Source organism: Haliotis cracherodii, unplaced genomic scaffold, assembly GCF_022045235.1.
Source record: "Haliotis cracherodii isolate W230 unplaced genomic scaffold, xgHalCrac1.p SCAF_18, whole genome shotgun sequence".
Classification (NCBI taxonomy): Eukaryota; Metazoa; Mollusca; class Gastropoda; order Lepetellida; family Haliotidae; genus Haliotis; species Haliotis cracherodii.
The window spans coordinates 1,483,706-1,505,444 of NW_027266273.1; the positions used below are offsets into that span (position 1 = coordinate 1,483,706).

General features: G+C 38.8%; 3 protein-coding genes across 3 annotated transcripts; 1 reads left to right on the plus strand and 2 right to left on the minus strand.

The window, feature by feature from the left end:
• Positions 1-9,424: 9,424 nt before the first annotated feature.
• Positions 9,425-21,467, minus strand: LOC139466100 (NADH dehydrogenase [ubiquinone] 1 beta subcomplex subunit 3-like). Its single transcript, XM_071248115.1, has 2 exons — positions 21,272-21,467; positions 9,425-9,793 (listed from the first exon to the last, which is right to left on the minus strand). The coding sequence occupies exons 1-2, from the start codon at positions 21,391-21,393 to the stop codon at positions 9,634-9,636; spliced, it is 282 nt and encodes a 93-aa protein (XP_071104216.1). The 5' UTR covers positions 21,394-21,467; the 3' UTR covers positions 9,425-9,633.
• LOC139466098 (uncharacterized) lies at positions 12,339-16,257 on the plus strand. Its single transcript, XM_071248113.1, has 3 exons — positions 12,339-12,579; positions 13,573-13,680; positions 14,707-16,257. The coding sequence occupies exons 1-3, from the start codon at positions 12,413-12,415 to the stop codon at positions 16,244-16,246; spliced, it is 1,815 nt and encodes a 604-aa protein (XP_071104214.1). The 5' UTR covers positions 12,339-12,412; the 3' UTR covers positions 16,247-16,257.
• LOC139466099 (uncharacterized) lies at positions 18,005-21,136 on the minus strand. Its single transcript, XM_071248114.1, has 3 exons — positions 20,820-21,136; positions 20,287-20,472; positions 18,005-19,378 (listed from the first exon to the last, which is right to left on the minus strand). The coding sequence occupies exons 1-3, from the start codon at positions 21,090-21,092 to the stop codon at positions 18,239-18,241; spliced, it is 1,599 nt and encodes a 532-aa protein (XP_071104215.1). The 5' UTR covers positions 21,093-21,136; the 3' UTR covers positions 18,005-18,238.
• Positions 21,468-21,739: the final 272 nt, after the last annotated feature.

A 21,739-nucleotide genomic window follows, 5' to 3' on the forward strand; every position in this document is an offset into this window, starting at 1 on the left:
AAAAGATATCATTACCAGTTCTCACAAATGTCTGTAAATTAGTTTCAGCTGTTCTAAACATTGACCATACTTCCTTCAACGTGAAACACTGTGTCATTGTTCTCAAGATTGACCCACACTTGTTATACATTTCATCATTACCTTAAAGATATTAAATACAAAGGCCGCTCACTAATAAAGACTTCTGTATAACGTCATACTAAATGATCTCAAACATTGCTGTCGCCGAGCATAGAACGGCTGATGAATTGAATGTCGAGTATTGCTACAGGCAACTCGGTTGATTATTCATTTGTTTGTCAATATATGTGTGAGCCTTGGGCTGCATATTCTCCGAGATTGGGCTAGCGGTTAGTGGTTATATAAATGTCAAGAACGACAGACATCTTTTGATGTGTTATGTCGGACGTAATTCCTTTGTTTGTTTTCGACAAGAATAACTTAAATGTGTAAAGGTATGTTTTCTCAGTTGCCCGAGCATATGATTTTAAGCATTAACGTTAAACTGCCTTCGTTTCGTTACAAACCAAGTTATGATACAAATATAATTAATTCACGTGTTTGTATTTTGTGTGTTCCTTCATTCCGCACGATACCTCTGTGTGCTTGCTTGTTTGTTTGTTTGTTTGTTGTTTAATGCCGCACCCAGCAATATTCCAGCTGTCTGTAAATAAAAGAATCTGGACCAGACAATCCAGTGATTGATATCATGAGCACCCATCCACGCAAATGGGATACGATGACATCCATCAACCAAGTCAGCGAGCCTGACCACCCGATCCCGTTAGTCGTCTTTAACGACAAGCATGGGGAGACCTATTCTACATACCTCTCATCTACCCACATACCCAGATCCATACCTACCTCTCATCTACCCACATACCCAGATCCATACCTACCCCTCATCTATGCAGATCCATACCTACCTCTCATCTATACTGCTTCATACCTACCTCTTACCTACCCACATACCCAGATCCATACCTACCCCTCATCTATGCAGATCCATACCTACCCCTCATCTATACTGCTTCATACCTACCTCTTACCTACCCACATACCCAGATCCATACCTACCCCTCATATATACTGCTTCATACCTACCTCTCATCTTCCCACCTTCACACCTACGATGTACTTCTCTTCAAGGCAATCTCCCACCAACCTATCATGCCAAGCGCATTTTGGACACTTGCAGACCTGCAAGAAAACATACACAACATGCCTGACATTCCAATTTGTCTCAGGGATAATCATATCTGACATGCCATTGAAAACAAATTAAAATTTGCATTAGATCCATGTCGATATATAATAATGTGACCGTCTTATGAGTCAGCAATGACGTCTTATTTTGTCTTTTGAGTTTCGGGGATAAATGATGCATGATCAACGATACTTTACTTTCAATAGTCTGTGGATAGAATAGATTAGATATGTAAGAGCGTGGGAGAAGTAGCGATATATTATGATTCCGGGCAGCTCACCAAGTAATAAGTCAGAAATGTCTGTGTTGAGATTGTTCATACTCCGACTACTAGCTGCCACCGCATGGGAAACTTGCACCGACCTTTCAAACTTGAAAAGGTCCCTGCAAGAAAACATTCGTCTTGAGGTGGGAGTGTTTTTGTCTCTGAACAACTCCGGTCTCCTTCAATGTGTCAAGGAATGCAAGTTGAGGTCCAGATGTCAGTCCTTCAACTTCAACCTGGACGCTCATCAGTGTGAGTTACTGGACACCACCAGTTCTGGAATGTCTGATTCAAATCTTCTAACCACTGCTCAGTATGTCTATTCGGACATCATGTCTTGGGCAGGACATATTGCGGGGAAATGTGAGGATCATTCTTGTCCATCAACTACAGTGTGCCGGGAGAAAGGGGTCAGCTACACGTGTCTGTGTTCCGATCCACCCGCAGTACAGAATGCAAGCCTTGCAATAGTGAGTAAATTATCAATTCTTCCCATGTGTATCTGTTCGTACATTACACACACAAAATACCGAGAAAGGACATTACGTGATATGGACCATTAGTTATGAAATGAGCAAACTGTTTGGAAATATTTATTGAAGTTGTCAGATGTGTTCATGTGGATAAAACATTTACTTCGCACTTCTCAACGCTTGCACGTTTTTGGACTTATATCAAAAACAAAATATAGAAATAAGGATAAGGACTTATCGAGGCTTTTAGGGTGCGTGTTTAATAGTTGAACTACCCGATCCTCTTAGATGTAGGAACAGACAGTACCATGTACAGGGAGAATAGGGACACGGATTTGTTCGTTTTAAGATTTGCGTCTTTACTTGATTATGTCAAAAGTCCGAAACGTGCAGGTGTAAAATTGGAACAGTTTTCAGTCACGGGAAACACTCCGCGAATTTCACAACAATATTCCCGTAGCTTTAAAATTTGACGTTTCCATTTGACGTTAACAAACAATTATTGCAAACCCTTATCATATGTTTCTACAAGTATTATCTTCCGCAGGGTTCACCTTCAGAGGTGGTTAATGTGATTTGAAGCCTCTGATTTACCGTTTTGAATTGACTATTATCTAAATTCATGGTTGTTTCCTAGAGCACATGTTGGTAGCTCAGTCGAGCGAAGGAAGTAAAACACTCTAGGGGGACGTTGAAGGATGACAGGTTGTTTATGTTTTGATATCGGTCGAAAGCGTACACGTTGGTAGGTACGTGACTGAACGCCCCGAGTGACCATTGTTCCGTTCTGTCGCTTACACCCATGCAGGGAGTCGGATAATGATGCTACATAGTCGTAGTCGTTGGACACGTGGTGGCCGTAGACGACGCAAAGACAAGACAAATCCGTCACCTGCTAATGATAGTCTGGGCTAGTCTCTCCGTTTGACCGCGTCCGTCTGATTTCGTAGGTAGAGGTATATATATAACGTGGTGCAACGCTAGTGACCCTTGTACATGTTAAGTCTTTGAATGGCAGTTACTGTAGAAGTGGATTCACATAAGAGAGAATACATGGATGTCATCTTCTTTTTTATAACGAGGAACTAAACGTTTCGAAGTGCAATGTACAGTTTCAGGTGAATGAAGGAGTAAGAAAATAATCCGAAACACTGTGATCCTCAAAATAAAGAAGTTGACATCCATATATTCTCTCCCTCACACACATTCATAAGATCCGGTAACATAAGGAGGTTTGAACTGACATTTGTAGATAGCGCTGGGGATTCGTGTCCTGCTTTGAGGGGGTTCATGAATAGTGGCGATGATGTTTATAGGATATATTAAAACAGACAAAGGAGATAGAATATCGGTGGACTTTGGAGTGACTGGGTTAGTTGAGTTTAAATGCTGCTTTGGACAGTGTTCCAGTTTTTTCTGGGCGTGTCAGCCTCATTTTTGGAGGAAATCCCGAAGCAATGTTGATGTCAGACTTTTACTGCTTTGGTGAAACCCACGAGCATGGGTATAGTGCTGACAAATCTAGAAACATGATTGGGGCCAACCGGGATTTGAACCCACAAACATAGGTTCCTGGGTGCCCAAGGGAGGGAAACTTTGGGCATCTTAGACTTTAGAAACATTGAACCACGTCTCCCGGTCAAGACCATTAATCCCCAGCACTATCTATAAATTGCCATACAGGGAAACCGGCCCAGATGAACGACAGGAGCGGGCGGATTGCACGTTAGTCGTGGCGTCGGCTATGGCCACCGCATCACTAGCAACTACATTTATGATGAAGAATCGTAAGTGGTGCGGGTCTCTGCACCGGGAACACTTGGCACTCGGTCCCGGTTTGCACAGTATCAATATGTATCCTTCCGAATGTTATTCAATCATCAACAATAAAAATTGTGTCTTACGTCGTCCACCCTAAGCTACCACCCACATATTAATTAATCGCGAATGTGAATAACGAGCATTGCGGGTTCGTCATAACGAAATATGATTTTTTAAAGATGTGATGTATGTTTACAGACCGCGCTGAGTCAGATCATGTGGGAGATCGGGGAGGAGGTGAAATATGTATGTGACACCCCATTTAGTCCCCGAGGTCGGCGCGTCTGCCAGTCCGATGGCTCGTGGACGGACTTCTGAAACTGAATACTCCGCTGGACAAAGCTACGGAGGCCGTGTGCTTTTGATGTTGTGTGTTCCCGATTAACAGTGCTGGGTTGGACGTTTGACGTTCAATATTAAATGTACCTTCTTCGGTGTAAATAAAAAGTGTCGCCTTCGTTAATGAAGAAATAAGACTTCATGAAATCTTTCCCCTTTAGTCAAATTACCGGAACGTTAGCAACAAATGCTGATCTTGTTATATGGCAGTGTATTTTATTGTGTTACATTGTTTTTGGTCGAGATTCGGTAGACGCTCATTGCATTGTCTTTGGACAGCGATCGGTCGTCAGGAAGTTACTACATTTAGATGCAAGTGTGGTGTGAAAACTTTCGGTTTCATAGTATGTAACCGAAAGTTCTGTTCTGTTATGTTCTAGGTTTAGACTGTTGAGGTCACTGTATAGAAATTTCCAGGTTAGACTATATTAGGGGACAAGAGCGTGTTTACGGGATCTCTCAGGTATTTCATTGCTTCGAAACCAGCTTTCATGTTAGGATCGCTCATCATCCCTGATTCCCTGCCATGCCTATCTCGGAAGCTTGACCACAGTCGCCGCTGGGTGAATATATATAATTTGACACTGATCACTGCCATCATATTATTTATCACCCCGGTATCTCAAAGCATTCAAACTCCTATCAATCACAATCACTTCAGTCCTTTCTGTAGCCGTTATCCCACCCAGGTCTTAACACCACCAGCTCTAAAGCGATTGCCTTCAAGAACACATGGCGTGACGTAACGTTCACCTCGACGCCTGTAGACACGTGTCCCACCATCGGGTCAGAGAAGACGGAAACGTAACAGTGATAAGTACCCTTCTCCGGCAAGTATGGAACCTGTCATTTCTTATAACTGCAAGGTATGGGGCACAGAATAAATTTTGTTGTAATACTGTAGCAAATAGTGCAAATAGTTTCACACCTGAACAACATGAAGAAAACATGTTTTAGGGTATTATGGTTTCAGAAAACACAAAATGTGGTGTGCAGAATTGAGCTGTGATTTTTTCCTATTATTTACAGACATTAATAGAGATATGAGTGAGTGAGTGATTGAGTGAGTGAACGCCGCTTTTAGATATATTCCTGCAATATCACGGTGGGGTACAACAGAAATGGGCTTCACACATTATACCTATGTCTGGAATCGAACTCAGGTCTTCGACATGACAAGCGAACGCGAACCACTCGACCGCCCCAATAGAAATATGAAATGTTACTAGCATTCTGGCATAATTAACTGGCATGTCACCAATATTGTTTCAAAAATGCTTTCAATAAAAGTGTTAATATGGCCCAAAACAGAATTGGTTGGTATTTAACTCCCCTTTCTCTTGGATAAGCTTGGAATTAGACACAGTGCCTTAAGATTTTTTGACAAAAGTTGAGAAATAAAACTTACAGAAGATACAAAGATGACAAAATTAATCCGTATCTGCATCACAACACGGTAGAAAATACAGACTATCAAAAATGATAGTTTCATGGACAGATACATGTATTTTCGAACCTGGCCTTTTACAGTCAGTTAACGCCTTTGCCTCGGGAGATGGTTAATGTAGGAAAGAAGATATCAATAATTTGATTTTAATGCTTGTTACATTTTCAATTTCCACAGGCGTGATTCCGTTTTGTCAACTTAGGCTAAAACCACCACTTTTCTGTTCCTCACTTCGCTGTTTTCAAAAGATGATTATCCTAACTCATGTACAGCTGAGCTTCTGAGTTTGGCGCAAGGCAGTGGTGCTCTATAGTGTCTAGTAATGCGATGTGAGTGGTAAGGACAGGGTCTCATATTACATGATTTTGCCAGAATCTCCACATTTGGTCTAGTATTCACTCTATCGCCTTCCAAGATATTTTTTACACACCTTCTTGGCTATCTTTCGTTCTAACCACCTTCCTTGCTATCTCTCTTTCTTGCCACCTTCCCTTCTCTCTCTCTCTACCTACATTCACAGCTACCAATACATCTCTACCCACCTTCCTCTCTACCTACATTCACAGCTACCTCCACCTCTCTACCCACCTTGCTCTCTACCTACAAGGGCGGTCGGGTAGCATAGTGGTTAAAGCGTTAGCTCGTCGCGCTGAAGACCCGGGTTCGATTCCCGACATGAGTACAATGTGTGAAGCCCATTTCTGGTGTCCCCCGCCGTGATATTGCTGGAATTTTGCTAAAAGCGGCGTAAAACCATACACACTCACTCACTATACCTACCTACCTACATTCACAGCTACCTCTACCTATCTACCCACCTTTCCAGCTCTCTCTCTACCTACATTCACAGCTACCACTACCTCTCTACCCAGCTCTCTCTCTCTCTACCTACATTCACAGCTACCTCTACCACTCTACCCACCTTCCTCTCTACCTACATTCACAGCTACCTCTACCTATCTACCCACCTTCCCAGCTCTCTACCTACATTCACAGCTACCACTACCTCTCTACCCAGCTCTCTCTCTCTACCTACATTCATAGCTACCTCTACCTACCTTCCTCTCTACCTACATTCACAGTTACCACTCTCTCTCTACCCAGCTCTCTCTCTCTCTCTACCTACATTCACAGCTACCTCTACCACTCTACCCACCTTCCTCTCTACCTACGTTCACAGCTACCACTACCTCTCCACCCAGCTCTCTCTCTCTACCTACCTACATTCACAGCTACCACTACCTCTCTACCCAGCTCTCTCTCTCTCTACCTACATTCACAGCTACCTCTACCACTCTACCCACCTTCCTCTCTACCTACATTCACCGCTACCACTACCTATCTACCCACCTTTCCAGCTCTCTCTCTACCTACATTCACAGCTACCACTACCTCTCTACACAGCTCTCTCCCTCTCTACCTACATTCACAGCTACCACTACCTCTCTACCCAGCTCTCTCTCTCTCTACCTACATTCACAGCTACCTCTACCCACCTTCCTCTCTACCTACGTTCACAGCTACCACTACCTCTCTACCCAGCTCTCTCTCTACCTACATTCACAGCTACCTCTATCATCCTTCCTCTCTACCTACATTCACAGCTACCACTACCTATCTACCCACCTTTCCAGCTCTCTCTCTACCTACATTCACAGCTACCACTACCTCTCTACACAGCTCTCTCTCTCTCTCTCTACCTACATTTACAGCTACCTCTACCACTCTACCCACCTTCCTCTCTACCTACATTCACAGCTACCACTACCTCTCCACCCAGCTCTCTCTACCTACCTACGTTCACAGCTACCTCTACCTACCTTCCTCTCTACCTACATTGAAGGCTACCACTACCTCTCTACCCAGCTTTCTCTATACCTACATTCACAGCTACCTCTACCTATCTACCCACCTTCCTAGCTCTCTCTCTACCTACAATCACAGCTACCACTATCTCTACCCAGCTTTCTCTCTACCTACATTCACAGCTACCACTACCTCTCTACCCAGCTTTCTCTCCCAGTCCAAGCTATCTCTCTTTCTGTCCCCACTTTCTATCATATACATATATAGATCTATATTGTCTTTGACAATACTCATACTGCTTGCTACATCTCTCTTCTACATTCCTAATGCCCTACGCACATTCAAGATGACTACTAGTATCTATTCTTGAATGCAGGATACTTCATTAAACTCTAGATCCTATGACTATGTGTCTGTAGCACGAAATAATGTGTACATCAAATTTGCATGTATAACCTTTCAATAACAATAACAATAACAATGTAAAGGCACATCAATAGTTCACAACTATGCAGTGCTGATTACTGGTAAGTCCCGTCAGTAATTATCTTATCATTCACAAAATAAAGCTATTCAATATAAGAATGTCACATATATTATATATATATATATGTTATTGATGGAGGGTTACAATACCTTGAGATAAGCATTCACCATAAATATCATAGCAAAAGTGAGAGGTTTTTAAATGCTTCCATTTTCAACATATACCAGTGAACTGGAATAATTGATAACTTTTTTCTAAAGAATTACTCCTGTTTTGTTTCTTTCTGGTTTGGTTTGTTTGTTGTTTAACGACTCAGCTATATGACGGCTGTCAGTAACTCAACTAGCCTGGACCAGACAATCAAGTAATTGACACATCTACGCAAAAATCACCAAACCTGATGACCCAATCCATTTACTTGCCTCTTACAACCAGCATAGGATTCTGGGGGCTAACAGCTGAAAGAGTAACGAATACCTATTGCCATTTCAATGTACTGTATGTGTCACTTTGTAAACAAAAAACAAAACATGAGTCAGGAAATAAAAGATTCAACTAGAAATTACTTTGCTACATAAGGAAATACTTGGCGAGTAATGGCGACACTTAGTTATATTTTCCAAGTTTATATATTTTGTGGGCTAAATTGAAAACCATAACACTAGGTGAGGTGAAATAGGGTTTAACATCATGTTCTAGGTTCTTACACTTATACAGCGATGTGCATGTATGTGTGGATCCTTTTATAAGTCCAAACTTATGCCTGTTAGTGCTAGCCCACTGAGATACCCAGCTCAGACACAATACAGATTCCAAGCAGGCCAATCCTTGTTTTATTTTGAATACCGAGCACCAGAGAGAGTAACAAGTCATTTCTTTTGGTATGACATGGCCAGGGATATCGAACCACCCACATGCCAATCTTTAGAGAAACACTCTATCCACACTAGCATTAAAGAAGCAAGGAGTCTGTGGTAACAGCCATGGTTTCAGTGTCTGCAGTTTTACAATCTCATTAAAATCAGATCTTAGTTCTCGCTATTGCTAAACAAAGATCTGCGGACATCCCATTATAGGCCACGTCAGAACGACCTTTCATCCGACCAATCAAAGCGTCACTTAACAGATCATGAAAGTGACAGTCGAAATGTGTTTCTAATCATGCAACCTCGAAAATGTTAACACTGGGTATTCCGAATTACGACCCGTATGGCTGATTCAAAATAAAAATTATCGTCTATCGCTCACTTCTGTGGGATAAACACGGAGGAGACATTGAACAGTACGTGGGAAGCTCTGCCATACATTCTCAACCATATATAAGACATTCCAGAATGTTCATTTGTTCAGTTCAAAGTATAGACAAATTTAAGACTTAATATTCTGGTTGTTATTTTCATGTGAAGAACACAGAGCATGAATGTTCTAAACTTCATTTTTTCCTATTCCCATACAAGAATAATCAAATGGTAATCAAACTGGTGATAAATCTTGAAATTTCAACCCATTTCTAACATTTGCCCAACACAAAATGTTACATGTACATAATTTATATATTACAACAAACTGAAAAATGGCTTATGATTTTTTATTTGTCTCTTCAAACTTCAAGTACAACTATTGTGTTTAACAGAGCACAGATTCACACTACCCAATCTTTCAGTGGGATCATTGTTGTCTCACTGACAGCCACAATTCAGTGCAAACTAAGCGTGCAGTCAGTTAACATGGCTGGGATACAAGTCTTCATTTACAAATCATGTCACTGTCTGGCTGGAGTTGCCTCCCTTAATGACCACCATGCTCATCCTTTTTGAAAATAAACTTCTGAGCTAGTAATGTGACGACAACAGCTGGGAAAGCCCACTTGAAGCCCCTTCCGACACTTTTCATTGCTGCCCGCCCTACTCCTTGGAAGTTGTCAGGGTGGTAACGCCACACTTCATTTCTGCAAAAAAACATAACATGAAAATACTGAAACATTGTTCAACTGTGTCACTCACTGACATTGACATTAATAGCCGAAAAGCATCTTGGTCAGTGTTTAAGGGGGGACTGGGCCTTGTGAGTTTTTTGGCCTTGTATTTGAATCATGGGACATCTAAATTATAACTTTTTAATTTTAGATTTAAGTAAATAAACAGATTTTCATTTCTAACACAAATGAACAGGTCATATGTCATACAATCATGTAAGTGGACCGGTGTGTAGTATTCCACACCCTGATCCACATTCAATTATCTATCTAGTTTGTTGAATATTGCATCTATGATGTCTACTGTCTAACTTACGGTACTTTCTGTCAATATTGACAGCTTTTTCTTATGCATAATTTGTCATCATCACTTCATGAGTAAGACATGGGTGATGAGACATACAAGTTTAAGTAGTTAGGGCACTGAAATGACATACATTCAATTACTAAGGAAATTACAAGAAACAAGAAAAACATTTAACATTGGTTATTAAATAGTATAACACTAGTTCTTTAGAGCTATTATTCAACAAAACAGCTTAAGAGAAAAAAATATAACAACTGAGATGATAAAATGTACATATTTACAGTATAAAGTTAACAGTAAATAAAAGGAAAGCACAGGTAAGACTCATTTACCATATTTACATATAGAGAATTTGCATATGGGGCCTGACCAGTTCCTAAGAAACCTGATTGCCCCATAAGCAAATGAATATAGCCTGAACTTAGAAGTTGTTACACGGGGAATCTAGGCTGTAAGTTCCTGTCTGAGGGATTTGATTGGCTACTTTAATCTTATCAAATTTGAAATATACACAGATAAGACTTTACTAACAAGTTTGAATGTATGCCTTTGCCACAGTAATATTCAATGTATTGACAAAGACAGGTTCTGTGTTCAATTTCACAATTGTGCAAACTGTGTCACAAGAGGATAATGAAAAGAAGTTCTTTTGAGTCATGAAAAAATGGTAAACACTGTTTATGTTATGTATATCTTTGATACCTGATCGGGTGGTCAGCTGACTTGGTTGATGCATGTTAGTTTTTATATAACATACAATCTGTCAGGTAGTCAATCACTGGATCGTCTGGTCCAGACTCGATTATTTACAGACCGCCATCATATAGCTGGAATATTGCTGAGTGCGGCGTTCAACAACATAAAAACAAACAAAACTTGGATACCTGCAAGGTCATATGTTTTCCATCATATCATGTATATAATCAAGGTAATGTATGCCTCAGTTTTGATTTATAGTTAGAACCTGGCTGGCATTTGTTTAAATATCATGTCAATAAGCCCTCACTGTTTAATGTTGGAAATGTCATGGTTCATTTCACCATGTTCATGATATAAAACTTCAGCTGTTAATCTCAATGTAGTCTCATCTTAACGTATCTACATGATCTAGTTAAGTCAAAACATTTAATAGTAAAAATATTTGGATTCCAAAGGCAATAAAAGAAATGATATTAATCATGGGAATACTCCAAATCACTGGCTTTCAATCTGCGCTACACAGAGGATCAACTCGGGTTGCCAGCTTGAGTGCATGAGCATGATGAGTAAGTTGGGTTTTACACCACTTTGAACAGTATTCCTGTTTCATCAGTGTCAGCTTGATGCGGAAGGAAAGCCATAAGAAATGTAGGTCTAAGACATTTACCACTTATGTGAAACCCACAAGCATGGGTATGGTGCCTGCTTGAAACTCAGCTAGGCTAATATGTTAACATAATTAGCCAACACCTTACTACAGATACACCATCACAAATAATAAGTGCTTGTGTACATATGATCAGCACCTATTTGGTTACCTTGATACTCATGTGGTGTAGCCTTTTTTCTCGGCGAAACTAAAAAACTTGATAAAATGTTACAGATTGTCCTCAAATTACAATGGATTGATTCTTTAAAAGTGGTGAGATAGGTAACCCATACCACAACTCACAACTAACCCTAAGCTTCATTACGGAGTACCAAACCCTCAGGATCATAAAGGAGTGTTTGATTGGCAAGGGTTTGCACACTAAGGATCATGAAAGGGTGTTTGATCAGATAAGGGGATGGATCCAAGAGCTAAGGATAGACTTAGGGTTACCTATCCTAACTAAGGTTCAAAGTGAACCATGAGCCAACTGCCTGCACCTGGAGTCAATTGGAGCCATAGCTCTGTCCGGAAAACTGCAGTCTTGCATTAATCTTCATGCTGGTTTTGTCAACAAAGGTAATGTAGGCAATTGCCAACTTTAGAAGTAAGCTATATATATTCATGGATGTTGAACTTGACCATCTTGATAACAATGGAAGCATCTTGTAAAAACCCATAAGCTACATTTGAAGAACACAAACTTTAAAAAACGTAGAATAATATCACGCAGGCCTACATGAAGCATACTTTTTACAGTTTGACATGTTTATGGATAATGTGTTGCAGCTAATAAGCCATTTCATCGATTACGTCACAGTTTATGTGCACATACGCGTCACGTGATACACAATAATATTTCGAGGGACAAACATCGCAGTTTTTCGCGCGCCTCTATTTGACAGTTGTTTTGCCGTTTACCCACATCAGTATTAGCATGGCTTCTACCTCGCCTTTGTTTAATGTTTCTCTGCTGCCCGAAGATGTCCCTGGAGCTCAGTTTATTTATCCAGACGTCGATAGACATTCAGTTGTTCAGCTGAAACGGTGGTTGGAGTGCCGAGGCCTGTCGATGACAGGAACGAAGACCGAACTCGTCGAAAGGTAAGTCGTCTTATTTATTGGATTTCGTTAAAAATAGTATATGTAAGTTATGAGAATCTATGAAATATACATCTTTGTTAAAGGTATCGTGCCGTGATTGTTATTACAGTGGTATGAAGGTGCTCTGATGATTAACCCGATGAGCATAGAATTTACGAGACAGACGTCATATCAAAATCCAAACCGGAAGTGATTTCCGTAATATTTGTTAATGCTAATAACGGATAATATTGAAATACATTTTTGTGTTTCAACTCCATAAATGTATGTGGGAATAATAGATTAAATCTGTCGTGCTCTGTCGTATTCGTTATCAGAACGACATTTGCCTGGATGAGAGAATTCGGGCACTAAACGTTCGTCTGAAAAAGGGCAATAACTGTTTTCACCATTCTAATCTAACAGCTTGGGCTATGATACGGTATTTCCTCTATTATTTTTATATATTCATATGATGACCACAACCTGGTCTGGCAGCCACAATACTATATGTACCTGTGCCAATTATTCTATTTACACATGCAAACGTTGTTGTTATTATTACTATTATTTTCCAGATTTGTTAAGGCATAAATAATTGCACACAATTTCCATGTAAAAATAGAATCGAATTACCAAACACCTTTATTGTCATTTTCATCTCTATGTAGTGTTTTTCTTCACTCACTTGGGCTAATATGAACAGAAGTATACAATTAACTTAGTTATTAATATGTATAATTATTACTTCAGTATATAACACCATTGCTTCAGGTAACGAGTAAGAGCATTTTGGCATTACCATACTCTGCAAAAAATTTGATCTTATTATCATGATTACCCCATAACAATGATTAAAGTGAGTGGACTAATATTACTAGTAATAATATAGATGGAAAGTAATCATGCAGTCATTTACTAGTAAGCTCAGTGGTTGGAAACTGAATTCATCTACTCATTGATCAATATCTGAAATTGTAACATGACTGATGTTTACCCATTGTTTTCCCACAGATGTCAAGAGTGTATCAGAGCTCAGCAGGACACAGACATTTCCATTTCTATTGATAATGGGAAATGGTACCAAATAAAGGTTCAAGATGTTTTGGCATCTCTTAACAGGTAACTATGAGGTTTCAATTCCAGATTTTATCTTTGACCAAATGCAAAGATTGCGTAAGAATGGGTTGAAATATTATTGATGCATTTCCATTTCTGGATTGAAATGGCATTGAATTCTGTGAACTTTTGTCAAATGGATTTAATATTGTGAACAACATTTGTAATGGAACATCATCTAAAAAGTACCCAAAAATAAAATGTAAGGGAATTTTAATTACTGTTCATAGCATATTTTATTCTGAGAAAATTATATTAATCACTTAAATAATTGAATTAATCAACTCAAAAAAGATTTTTTTACAGGAATCAGAAAATATTTTTCCATCAGGTTGAAAAAAAAATGTTCGGAATATTCTAATTTTCAAAAGCTTCATGTCTTATGGGTCTTCAATATCCTATGGGTCTTCTGTTATAAAGTCCCAGGACCCCACACCCCACCCCCAAATTAAATCAAAATAATTGGTCCCTTAAGAAAGATAATACTTGCATCACATATATATGATATTACAATGTCACATAGCTCGGTTTTAAGGAAGTTGATTTAACTTGCACCAGGTGCATGTTGACATGAAAACGCAGTTGCACTAAACAAAATCAGCTAGCCCTGGTCCAATATATATATAAAAGTTGAAACAGGCTGGTCTGCGGCCTGTGTCTTGTTTATTTTTGGATTATTGCTGTGAAACGTGATAGGAACATTTGCACACAATCTAGAAGTACCTACAATGTGACAATGTCAAGCCCACGAAATCATAACAAATTACACACAACACAGATTAGTTATGTAGTATGGTAAATAAACTGTACAGGTATTGAATGTGATCCAAGATTGATGTGTGGATACACAGGGGTTAGACTTATAGACAAACAAATTTGGATATATTTTTTTACATGCATTTAGTGCATTTTGACATCAATATTAGGTTGCATGTTACAATAATATGTTGCACTGGTGCATGAATTATATAGCCAAATAGTTACCTGTGTCATGATTGTGTATTGCACTATTTTCTCTTTGTATTACAGTTCAAGTCCGTGTTCGGCTGTGAGGCAACCTCCCACACCACTTATCACTGGATGGAAGGCCTTCCCTTCTGGCAACATCCCACCAACCTTCTCATATGGTGATATATACCAGTATATTATTGCATCAGCCAGACTACAGCCTCTACCACAAGTCACTCCTATCAATGACGGTGATGATGATGATGATCAGGACAACACCTTCAGCACTGCAAAGCCAATGAAGAAGGGACGAGCTTTTTTTAAGAGTGGCCACATACAAAATATTCAAACATGTTCTAAAAATGAGTATTATTATCTTAAATGTGAATGTCTTCCATCATACAGACTAGGTATGATGTACCATGTACATGTTACTCTTGATAATTTTGCTGTCATCCAGGATGCATCATGTGATTGTGTAGGTTCAGCCACTGGACGTTGTAGCCACATTGCAGGATTATTGTTTGCATTAGAGGATTATACTGTCAACTTTGGCTATACAGCACCCTCATGTACTTCTTTCTCTTGTTCCTGGAATAAACCCCGAAACAAAACTAGAAACCCACAACCAGCCCACACTTTGCAGTACAGCAAAAAGAGAGCTCCAAACCGTGTTATTGATCATGACCCATGTCCTGTTGCAGATCAGTCTCACAGAGCTGACAGTAGTTTTGCAACTGCTTTCATTTCTTCTGCACTAGCCTTGGATACAAATACTTCATGGCAGAGTATCCTAGAAATTACTTATGATGATTATGAATTGTCTAATGACTTGAAGTTACATCTCATGGATAAATGTGATGTTTTCATTGAAAATGTGAAAGAAAGTATTTCAGAGTATGGGGTTGGCCCTTGTGAAGTACCTGGTACTGTGGGTCAAGCAATTTCTGATCAGTGGCATAATGCCAGGTGGTACAGAGTGACAGCATCTATTTGTAAAGACTGTTCTATGGTATCCACAGATCGAGGTAGATATCGCTTGTTATCATCACATGTATGGGGTATTGATTGTTTTAATACAGTTGACATGAGGTATGGATCACATAATGAAAAAAGAGCCTTTGAAGACTATTCATTAAAATATGTAGAAACATTTACCTGCCTTGCAAGTGGTTTCTGGATAAATTCAAAGTATCCTGAACTAGGATGTAGCCCTGATGGCATCTTACAGTCTCTCAGTACAGATGTGGCTGATGGTGTTTTAGAAATTAAGTGCCCATCAGTACTTGAAAACATTAATCCAACTGAGGCAAAAGAAAAACTTACAAAGAAACAATACTATTCATTTTGCAGCACTTTCGAAAATGGCAGACTAAAATTGAAAAGGAATCATAAATATTATTTCCAATGTCAAATGCAAATGGCCATCTGTGAAAAATCTTTTTGTGACTTTGTAATATGGTCGCCTGAGGGTATGTCAGTAGAAAGAATACCCTTCAATAAATTATTTTGGGAACAGACATACCGCCTCTTGAAAATATTTTACAAAAATATTCTAGTTCCTGAGATATTTGAAATGAGAGTGCCAAGAAAGCTACTTCCCTTTGATCTGTCCAAGTAAGCATAACAAACATGTAACATGAGTGAATGTCCATAAAAAACAAGACACAGAAGTTAATGGTCAGTGTGTTATATTTATTCACTTCCAACATTACTTTGATCGTAAAACTGAATCACATGATGTATGATTCAGCTTTTTTTGAATACACTGTACAGTGTATCCTTGTGAGGTTGTCATGATTATTAGTACAATATACTTCATGTATAAACTTGACATTATACTAAGTGAGCTCCATATCGTACCACACTTATGGTGAATATTTTTCTTGTGCTGCATTCATGAAGAAAGTGAAACACCTTTGCTCCCAGTTAGTATCGTGAGGGCTAGAACTTGTTCTCGTTATTCAAGTTAGTAAACATTTCAACATTTTTTCACTTCTAACATTGTGAGAATGATGAACGTTAATAACTAGTATGCATGGTGTACAGCTTAAGCAAAGCAAATAACTGTCCAGATAATGTTATTCAAGTTATGTGAACAACCATGATAACAATTATGTGCAGTACTGTCATTTGTCATTATTTTTATACTTCACGGACTAAGTATTTCACAAATGTGGATACAAGTTAACTTTGATCAACACAGCATGAAGAGATTTTGTCGCATACCTACTTATTGATGCAATACATGTAGTGTCATAAATCGTACATAAGTAACAAAGAAGATTCAAAATTGCATGTGGTACCTTCAGAATCAGGAAGGAGAAAAGGACACATTTGAGTTTAAATACATAATTGGTAATAGAAACAATCATATCATGAAAACAAAACCAGTAATGACTTCTTGAAACATTTGTTATTGTTTTCAAGGAACAAGAGGTACTAAGTTTACAATCAGAACATATTTTTCATTGTTTAGAGTTTAACAAACAATTATGGCGGTGACAAAATGGTTGGGCTGAAAGGCATAAAATGTTTTGCATATCTACAGCGGTAATGTTATTAATATTTTTCATTATCACTATTTTCAAAGTAATAGTTACATTGTTGGAATATCATAAACTAGATCAGTGGAGACATGCAGATACTGTTACAATTGAAACAATGGTTATGAGTGTAGTTTTTTTTATAGAACCATGAATCATACTTCTCGCTGAGAGATACCTCCGTAATGTTTACCCTTTTCTAGTTGTAGTCTTGACATGTCAATTATTCACGCTGTACAAAAGTGTGCATACCTCCTATACGGAAACTGGGTCATACCTCCTATACGGAAACTGGGTTAATGTTTCCGGCCTGTTCCCATGACAGACATATAAATTTGTACAACAATACCATGTTCAAATGATCATTCCAATACATACTGCAGTTGTTGGGGAAAATACCTTGATAAACAGTGAAATAATTGTAATACCTTGTTTTCTAATAACAGTTATGACGATACATCTCACCCTCAGGGACATGTAATAACACAGGTGAAGTACTACAGCCAACAATGCTGTTAAATATTAAAGTGGTTCAAAGCTCATATGATGATGGCTTCATGTCCTTGAAGAAAGTTTAGCATGATTCCAAAAACGATTTTCTGGGATAATATGTATGAACATTATGACACAGAACAGATCACAATTGTGAATGATTCAAACATCTATCTTCACAAAAATAAAACTGATCAACTAATTAGTAGCTATTTGATAAGGACGCAGTGAAAACTGCAACAGACATGAGTTCACCAGCGCAGTCGTGGACATATACATGAGGTGTCAATAAAAAATTTACGAGCAATATTACTCTTTGTTATTATTTCTTGCTGCAGGTAGTCACAAGTCATGATTGAACACCGATATATGGCATCGCAAATGGAAACTGGTGATAGATGCTGAGCAATGACTTGGTTCATGATGTACATGTTTTAGTGCGCTTTTTATTGTATAAAGAAGTATTTATGAGATATTGAAAAATAATCAGCTGATAACGACAACTACTCGGGCTAGAATTATCGTACCTCCAATCATATGTAATATACATTCAATCATGGTAATGGGCTAATGCCCTATTTAACAAGTGGTGGCTGATAGTTGGAAAGCATTCCTATAACAAATACTATCTGGGACGCTAAGTGTTTCATTGAAAGAGGAATAACTGTGTTTAATATACGATACTCCCTCAACCTTCCCACTGATCTCTCCACATGTATTCTTGTTCTAGCAATAGATCGAGTCAAGATATCTTCTTGAGGAGTCAGCTTGTCCCTTTTGCCTAGAAATGGAGGAATATTCAAGTGTGCTCTACGGCTCATGAGGAGATCTTTGATATTGAAGCCTCTATCGGCTAAGATCAAATCACCTGGGTTAATTTTTTCCAGAAAGCCTGATTTCCTGATAATATCTCTGTCTGATATGCCACCTTCATATGCATCAGACAAAAATGTAACAGCACCAGTTGGAGAAATACCAAGTAAAACTTTCAAGGTGTTGTGAGTTTTGTACTGAGAGTACATGTTGCCTTGCTCACCATAATCACTTGGTCGCTCAGAAAACACTTCGAAACAATCAACAATAACTCTGATGTTTTTGAAGCTTTTAAACACAGATGGCAATGTTTTCCTGATAAGATGTCTAGAAGGAAAGATGTGATCTTTCAAAGTAATAAATTTCATGTACAGAAACTGAATCCAAGTGGTAATGATACAGGAAACAGAACCGACACTGATGTTATATCTATAGGATAAATCTTTTGTTGGAAAGTTTCTCCTTAATCTGACAAGTGTCAAAACAAGCTGGTCTTTGATTGATAAAACCCTGCACTTGCCAGGTTTACTGGAACTTATCTTATTTCCACGCCAGTAACAAATGTCATTTACACTGTCCCCAAGGGAAGCAAAAAGATGATTAAAATGAATAGTTTTCATGCCAGTATAGTACTTGAATTTCTTCTTATTAGATACCAAATTATCAAATAGTAAATCACAGCTTTTGTTGTCAAGATCCCTGCTTATTTCACAATCTGAATCAGGGACTTGTGCGGTCATCTTTTCATAAATTTTAGATACCAGAATGCTGGAACACACAAACTCAGTCTGGTTGGACTCATGCTTCGTTGTCGGCATTGCTTGGCAGGCAGCATCACTGGACCTGAGCTCAGTCAAGGTAGCCTCTTCTGTGTCAGCACCAGTAGCACAGACATTCTGTTCCTGTTGACATAAAAATTAACTAATGATACATAATGTTTGCTCATTAACATCTAAGGCATGGTTAGGAAATTGTTGTATCTTAGTGGCAATGTCATGGTTGAAGTAAGTTCCTGGTGCCTGAGTGAGTATGGCTTTACACCGCTTTGTGAAATACTCCAGCAATATCACGACAGGGGACACAAAAAATGGGCTTCACACATTGTGCTCGTGTGGGGAATTGAAACCATTCTTTGGCATGGCGAGTGAACACTTTAACCACTAGGCTACCCCACCGCCCCTCCTGTTGGCTTGAGGTCATAATTGTAAAATATATTTTTTCAACAATACCACCTACTACAATGATTGCATCAGCTGCTATTAATAAGATAAACAAATGGTGAACAAACAACGTGCTTAAATGCTTAATGCATCAATGAAAACAGTGTTATCAATTTCAATGAAATTGAAAAGGACAGGGAATAACTTTCAAATTACAACTGCTTATTATCTAGCCATGGTGAAATGACATTAATGAGTCTTCTAGTTGAACCTTTATTCCAAAAGGCACACCTAAAAATGTTCATGTGTGACTGTGGCAGACAAGAAAACAAAAACAGGTCTAACCCTTTAGTTTAAGGTTAGGTGTAAGGTGACATTTTCATAAACAAGTTATCTGCTGAAGCTAACACTGACTTGCAACTAGGTCTATATACAAAGTAAATATTCCTTTAGGATAATATTATTAATGGTTTACATTCCAAAATTGCATACCATAATTTTTTTTACTTAAACAAAATATGGATCTAATATTTACCATTGTTTACATGGTTAAATATGATTGCAGAGCCCATTTACATCTGATTACAGGCTTAAATTAATTTTTTTTACAAATGTAATACATTTATGGCAATATAAAATTTGGTCCATACCAATTCGGTATTGACTGTTTCCTGCCACTCCAGGTGCTTTCTAGAGGTGTATGGGTGGTCAGCTGCACACACTGCAAGTAAAGATAGGCCATCACCTGCTGTAGAAGTGGGCTCCAACCTGGATACCTTACATGGAAGGGGACATCTCTCCACAGGGCTCTTTCTTTTCTTTGAAAATTTCACCACCTTGAAAAAAAATAATATATGGACTGCACAAATCTGCCACTATGTTTGGAACATGGGCCTAGAATCTACTTATTGCTCACATGGTTGCTTTAATCAATTTTCCATGACATTTGAACCCAAATTAATGCTTGTCATTATTCCAAATTAAATAAATCTGAATCAGTTGTTAAATCTGAAAACTGTTCACCAAATTGACAAAATGTCGTATGACATATCCAGTAAACACTTTGAACATCGAACATTAATTTGACCTTCTAGGCCTAGTCTACTTATGGTGTATCGACATAGATCTAGATGTATGTGTCTGACGTTATAATGACAAAAATACACAAAATCATAACACGTACCTGATCAAAAGTATATGTTGCCGGGATAGGATCGGGATGTTCAAGTGAAGGACCATTCCCGCCGATAAAGTGCTTGGAACATATGTAGGTGTACTTGTTGACCTTGTCCGTCGTAAAGCCCTCTCGACAACAAGCGCGAACCCACCTTGCACACTTCTCAGGCTGCTTGTGAAACTTAGGAAACAAAATAAAATGGATCCCTGCCATGTCAGGCCTATCCGTATAGCGGTTGTCACTTCGGCAGATCCCATACGCACAGTGTTTAGCTGGCATCGTGTTAAAATATCCGAAACCGCGCTACGATTCTAACAAGCGGAAGAGGGACAAATGGCAATGTTTGTCCCTCGTTTTTCGCGCATGCGCGAACCTAAAATAGAGCGGAAGTATCTAAAATTCTATTTTTAGTAGTTTGGCCTTGTTGATGAAATGGCTTATTCTGTGTTGTTTCTCACCGTATCCATGGATCTTTCAAGCCTCTGGCGGCCAATAAACTCTGCAGTTGTTCTAATTCTTTTATCCCTTCAACTTTATACTGTCTCCAGTCAGGTATTTGGACTTTCCCACCGCCTCCCATACCGAAATTTGACTGGAATCGGCAGCCTTCGTCTGGTCACCTTTCGTTCACCTTGCCGCCGGAAGTGAACGACGCGGTACTTGGTAGATTGTAAAATGCCGAACATAAACATACGGAAATGACTATTGTTGATAAAACACCACATTGCTGATTACATAAAGAGTTAAACAACAGACAAGTGGTTTATATGAATTGGTGAAAAGGAGGCTGATTGTATCATTTATCATTTGTGTTCGTAAGATTTCACGCACTTATTTTATGTAATATAAAAGAAGGATCGAATGAAAACGGAAAAAAAGGAACCAACGAGAAACCTATGTAATAACGGTGTTAGTGCAGCAATTAC